Below are 6822 nucleotides of genomic sequence, written 5' to 3'. Positions count from 1 at the left end.
ATTCTTTTCAGGATGTAATTAGAAGCATTTTCTGAGTTTCATTCAACTCAACCAAGAATCATAACTTACAATTTCACAGAAGATTAGTAATTTATTCTTCATATCAGGAATATTGGTTTATCTCTACTGGACAGTAACCACACCATGTTATATCAATATTATTTATAGTGGACAGTAACCACACCCTGTTATATCAGTATTACTGGGATGAAAACATCACATTTCCCCTTCATCTCAGCAGGTTGATGTGGACCCACTAAAGTCCTCGTTACATTCAGTACGCTGGTTAAAAAATATGTTCAAGACACAAACATTAAACAAAGTCACACACTGTGGAACTCCTTGAGATATTCATAAATACTGTGCCTCTGCTCTGTCACCAACAGGTCCCAATAACACCTCCTTCCTCTTGAAGGGGAGATCATTGGGACGTTGTTCAGGCCCGTTGGGAGGAAGGGGAGATCATTGGGACGAAGGGGAGATCATTGGGACATTGTTCAGGCCCGTTGGGAGGAAGGGGAGATAATTGGGAGGAAGGGGAGATCATTGGGACATTGTTCAGATCCTTTGGGAGGAAGTGGAGATAATTGGGACATTGTTCAGATCCTTTGGGAGGAAGGGGAGATCATTGGGACGTTGTTCAGGTCCTTTGGGAGGAAGGGGAGATCATTGGGACATTGTTCAGGCCCGTTGGGAGGAAGGGGAGATAATTGGGACATTGTTCAGATCCTTTGGGAGGAAGGGGAGATCATTGGGACGTTGTTCAGGTCTTTTGGGAGGAAGGGGAGATCATTGGGACGTTGTTCAGATCCTTTGGGAGGAAGGGGAGATCATTGGGACATTGTTCAGATCCTTTGGGAGGAAGGGAAGATCATTGGGACGTTGTTCAGATCCTTTGGGAGGAAGGGGAGATCATTGGGACGTTGTTCAGGTCCATTGGGAGGAAGGGGAGATCATTGGGAAGTTGTTGAGATCATTGGGACGTTGTTCAGATCCTTTGGGAGGAAGGGGAGATCATTGGGAGGAAGGGGAGATCATTGGGACGTTGTTCAGATCCTTTGGTAGGAAGGGGAGATCATTGGGACGTTGTTCAGATCCTTTGGGAGGAAGGGGAGATCATTGGGACGTTGTTCAGATCCTTTGGGAGGAAGGGGAGATCATTGGGAGGAAGGGGAGATCATTGGGACGTTGTTCAGATCCTTTGGGAGGAAGGGGAGATCATTGGGACGTTGTTCAGATCCTTTGGGAGGAAGGGGAGATCATTGGGACGAAGGGGTGATCATTGGGACGTTGTTCAGGTCCATTGGGACGAAGGGGAGATCATTGGGACATTGTTCAGGCCCGTTGGGAGGAAGTGGAGATAATTGGGAGGAAGGGGAGATCATTGGGACGTTGTTCAGGTCCTTTGGGAGGAAGGGGAGATCATTGGGACATTGTTCAGGCCCGTTGGGAGGAAGGGGAGATAATTGGGACGAAGGGGAGATCATTGGGACGTTGTTCAGGTCCTTTGGGAGGAAGGGGAGATCATTGGGACGTTGTTCAGGTCCTTTGGGAGGAAGGGGAGATCATTGGGACATTGTTCAGGCCCGTTGGGAGGAAGGGGAGATAATTGGGAGGAAGGGGAGATCATTGGGACGTTGTTCAGGTCCTTTGGGAGGAAGGGGAGATCATTGGGACATTGTTCAGGCCCGTTGGGAGGAAGGGGAGATAATTGGGAGGAAGGGGAGATCATTGGGACGTTGTTCAGGTCCTTTGGGAGGAAGGGGAGATCATTGGGACGTTGTTCAGATGTCCAGGTCCTGCAGGTTCCCCCAGCTGGGTCCCACCTTGACCTTGGCTTTCAGCTTAACATAGAGCTTCACAGCACTCTCCATCTCTCTTTTCACTATTTGAGCCACCTAGACAGAAAGACGGTACAAACATAGAAATATAATTTACCAGACCTCCCCATTGAAGGAACATTTTATTACCCACATCACTTAACTTCCTGCCTAGCAACAAAGATGTAATGTTTAGAGGGAAGGAGGGGGGTTTATATACTGGTGCTGGTGGGAGCATGTCTGGCCCATTGGGTGAATACACTTGGTTTGAGCTTGTCCTAGTTGTCCGGTAGTTTTTACTGTTTGTTTAGAACCTAACACTGTATGAGGTCAGGGGTTAAAGGTCAGAGTTTGAGGTCAGATTGTTACCTGTATGAGGTCAGGGGTTAAAGGTCAGAGTGTTACCTGTATAAGGTCAGGGGTTGAAGGTCAGATTGTTACCTGTATGAGGTCAGGGGCTAAAGGTCAGAGTGTTACCTGTATAAGGTAATCAGGGGTTGAAGGTCAGATTGTTACCTGTATGAGGTCAGGGGTTAAAGGTTTACCTGTAGAGGTCAAGGGTTAAAGGTCAGAGTGTTACCTGTATGAGGTCAGGGGTTAAAGGTCAGAGTGTTACCTGTATGAGGTCCTCCTCTGCGGTCTCATAGATGAGTTCATCATGAAGCTGCAGGATGAAAAACGCCCCACGATGACGTTTAAAAGCCCTGCCATGACCACGGTTCTCTATAATATATAATGTATACATCAATATGTACCCCTCACTACCATGACTCTCTATAATATATACATCAATATGTACCCCTCACTACCATGACTCTCTATAATATATACATCAATATGTACCCCTCACTACCATGACTCTCTATAATATATAATATATACATCAATATGTACCCCTCACTACCATGACTCTCTATAATATATACATCAATATGTACCCCTCACTACCATGACTCTCTATAATATATGATATATACATCAATATGTACCCCTCACTACCATGACTCTCTATAATATATACATCAATATGTACCCCTCACTACCATGACTCTATAATATATAATATATACATCAATATGTACCCCTCACTACCATGACTCTCTATAATATATACATCAATATGTACCCCTCACTACCATGACTCTCCATAATATATACATCAATATGTACCCCTCACTACCACGACTCTCTATAATATATACATCAATATGTACCCCTCACTACCATGACTCTATAATATATAATATATACATCAATATGTACCCCTCACTACCATGACTCTCTATAATATATACATCAATATGTACCCCTCACTACCATGACTCTCTATAATATATACATCAATATGTACCCCTCACTACCATGACTCTCTATAATATATACATCAATATGTACCCCTCACTACCATGACTCTCTATAATATATACATCAATATGTACCCCTCACTACCATGACTCTCTATAATATATACATCAATATGTACCCCTCACTACCATGACTCTCTATAATATATACATCAATATGTACCCCTCACTGTCATGACCACGACTCTCCATAATATATAATATGTACCCCTCACTACCATGACTCTCTATAATATATACATCAATATGTACCATATGTCAATATGGTACAGCAGAGCTCAGTGTTTTCACTACGATACCCAGAGGCTGTGGTACAGCAGAGCTCAGTGTTTTCACTATGATACCCAGAGGCTGTGGTACAGCAGAGCTCAGTGTTTTCACTACGATACCCAGAGGCTGTGGTACAGCAGAGCTCAGTGTTTTCACTATGATACCCAGAGGCTGTGGTACAGCAGAGCTCAGTGTTTTCACTATGATACCCAGAGGCTGTGGTACAGCAGAGCTCAGTGTTTTCACTATGATACCCAGAGGCTGTGGTACAGCAGAGCTCAGTGTTTTCACTATGATACCCAGAGGCTGTGGTACAGCAGAGCTCAGTGTTTTCACTATGATACCCAGAGGCTGTGGTACAGCAGAGCTCAGTGTTTTCACTATGATACCCAGAGGCTGTGGTACAGCACAGCTCAGTGTTTTCACTACGATACCCAGAGGCTGTGGTACAGCAGAGCTCAGTGTTTTCACTATGATACCCAGAGGCTGTGGTACAGCAGAGCTCAGTGTTTTCACTATGATACCCAGAGGCTGTGGTACAGCAGAGCTCAGTGTTTTCACTATGATACCCAGAGGCTGTGGTACAGCACAGCTCAGTGTTTTCACTATGATACCCAGAGCTCAGTGTTTTCACTATGATACCCAGAGGCTGTGGTACAGCACAGCTCAGTGTTTTCACTTTGACACCCAGAGCTCAGTGTTTTCACTATGATACCCAGAGGCTGTGGTACAGCAGAGCTCAGTGTTTTCACTATGATACCCAGAGGCTGTGGTACAGCAGAGCTCAGTGTTTTCACTATGATACCCAGAGGCTGTGGTACAGCAGAGCTCAGTGTTTTCACTATGATACCCAGAGGCTGTGGTACAGCAGAGCTCAGTGTTTTCACTATGACACCCAGAGCTCAGTGTTTTCACTATGACACCCAGAGGCTGTGGTACAGTAATCATTGCAACAATTATCTGGGCCATTTTCTTATAGTCGCACTGGTGCTCCCAAATGAAGATTCCACATCGCACAGCAAACTTTTCAGGTTTGTGTGTGAGAGAGGGGCAGCAGGGTAGGTGTTACTTGTGTGTTGGTGTGAGAGAGGGGCAGCAGGGTAGGTGTTACCTGTGTGTGTGTGTTGGTGTGTGTGTTACCTGTGTGTGTGTGTGTAGTTGTGTGTGTTACCTGTGTGTGTGTGTTGGTGTGAGAGAGAGGCAGCAGGGTAGGTGTGTGTGTTACCTGTGTGTGTGTGTATGTGTGTTGGTGTGAGAGAGGGGCAGCAGGGTAGGTGTGTGTGTGACCAATGTGTGTGTTGGTGTGAGAGAGGGGCAGCAGGGTAGGTGTTACCTGTGTGTTGGTGTGAGAGAGGAGCAGCAGGGTAGGTGTTACCTGTGTGTTGGTGTGAGAGAGGAGCAGCAGGGTAGGTGTTACCTGTGTGTTGGTGTGAGAGAGGAGCAGCAGGGTAGGTGTTACCTGTGTGTTGGTGTGAGAGAGGAGCAGCAGGGTAGGTGTTACCTGTGTGTTGGTGTGAGAGAGGGGCAGCAGGGTAGGTGTTACCTGTGTGTTGGTGTGAGAGAGGAGCAGCAGGGTAGGTGTTACCTGTGTGTTGGTGTGAGAGAGGAGCAGCAGGGTAGGTGTCTCTAAGACATTGCTGAATGTTGACGGTAGCCAGTTTAACGATGTCAGCGGCTGACCCCTGGACTGTCGTGTTAACAGCTTGACGCTCCGCCTGAAGAGGATTCACACACACAGCTAGTTGGAGGCAGAAATGTACACGCACTCAGGATGGAGTCATTAAAACTTGTTTTTCAACCATTCCACAAATGTCTTGTTAACAAAGTATAGTTTTGGCAAGTCGGTTGAGACATCTACTTTGTCCATGACACAAGTCATTTTTCCAACAATTGCTAAATGACAGATTATTTCACTTATAATTCACTCTATAACAATTCCAGTGGGTCAGAAGTCTACATACACTAAGCTGACTGTGCCTTTAAACAGCTTGGAAAATTCCAGAAAATTATGTCATGGCTTTAGAAGCTTCTGATAGGCTAATTGACATCATTTGAGTCAAATTGGAGGTGAACCTGAAGATGTATTTCAAGGCCGACCTTCAAACTCAGTGCCTCTTCGCTTGGCATCATGGGAAAATCCAAAGAAATCAGCCAAGACCTCAGAAAAAAAAATGTGTAGACCTTCACAAGTCTGGATCATCCTTGGGTGTAGTTTCCAAACGCCTGAAGGTACCAAGTTAATCTGTACAAACAATAGTACGCAAGTATAAACACCATGGGATCACGCAGCCGTCATACCGGTCTTCTGTCTCCTAGAGATGAACGTACTTTGGTGCGAAAAGTGCAAATCAATCCCAGAACAACAGCAAAGGACCTTGTAAAGATGCACAAAAGTATCTATATCCACAGTAAAACGAGTCCTATATCAACATAACCTGAAAGGCCGCTCAGCATGGAAGAAGCCACTGCTCCAAAACCGCCAGAAAAAAACCAGACTACGGTGTGCAACTGCACATGGGGACAAAGATTGTACTTTTTGGAGAAATGTCCTCTGGTCTGATGAAACAAAAATAGAACTGTTTGGCCATAATGACCATCGTTATGTTTTGGAGGAAAAAGGGGGAGGCTTGCAAGCCGAAGAACACCATCCCAACCGTGAAGCACGGGGGGGGCAGCATCATGTTGTGGGGGTGCTTTGCTGCAGGAGGGACTGGTGCACTTCACAAAATAGATGGCATCATGAGGACGGAAAAGTATGTGGATATATTGAAGCAACATCTCAAGACATCAGTCAGGAAGTTAAAGCTTGGTCGCAAATGGGTCTTCCAAATGGACAATGACGCCAAGCATACTTCCAAAGTTGTGGCAAAATGGCTTAAGGACAACAAAGTCAAGGTATTGGAGTGGCCATCACAAAGCCCTGACCTCAATCCTATAGAACATTTGTGGGCAGAACTGAAAAAGAATGTGCGAGCAAGGAGGCCTATAAACCTGGCTCAGTTACACCAGCTCTGTCAGGAGGAATGGGCCAAAATTCACCCAACTTGTCGTGGAAGGCTACCCGAAACGTTTGACCCCAAGTTAAACAACTTAAAGGCAATGCTACCAAATACTATTTGAGTGTACGTAAACTTCTGATCCACCGGGAATGTGATGAAAGAAATAAAAGCTGAAATCAATCATTCTCTCTACTATTAATTCTGACATTTCACATTCTTAAAATAAAGTGGTGATCCTAACTGACCTAAGACAGGGAATTTTTACCAAGATTAAATGTCAGCTACCTGTTTCCTGGTGTGTGATGTTAGCTACCTGTTTCCTGGTGTGTGATGTTAGCTACCTGTTTCCTGGTGTGTGATGTTAGCTAC

The 6822-nt window shown here is 45.2% G+C and overlaps 1 protein-coding gene across 1 annotated transcript in view; it reads right to left on the bottom strand.

The window, feature by feature from the left end:
• Nucleotides 1-1724: 1724 nt before the first annotated feature.
• LOC139388247 (polymerase (DNA directed), theta) overlaps nt 1725-6822 on the bottom strand; it is a 65008-nt gene continuing 59910 nt past the window's right edge. The window contains exons 34-36 of the mRNA XM_071134796.1: nt 5040-5169; nt 2437-2543; nt 1725-1898 (exon numbers count right to left, since the gene is read on the bottom strand). Of these exons, the coding sequence (XP_070990897.1) occupies nt 1785-1898; nt 2437-2543; nt 5040-5169 (351 nt within the window). The 3' untranslated portion in view covers nt 1725-1784. The remainder of the gene's footprint in view (nt 1899-2436; nt 2544-5039; nt 5170-6822) is intronic.

This window comes from Oncorhynchus clarkii, chromosome 29 (assembly GCF_045791955.1).
Source record: "Oncorhynchus clarkii lewisi isolate Uvic-CL-2024 chromosome 29, UVic_Ocla_1.0, whole genome shotgun sequence".
Classification (NCBI taxonomy): Eukaryota; Metazoa; Chordata; class Actinopteri; order Salmoniformes; family Salmonidae; genus Oncorhynchus; species Oncorhynchus clarkii.
The sequence above is the reverse complement of the archived record's forward strand: the minus strand, read 5'-3'. Positions and strand labels throughout refer to the sequence as shown.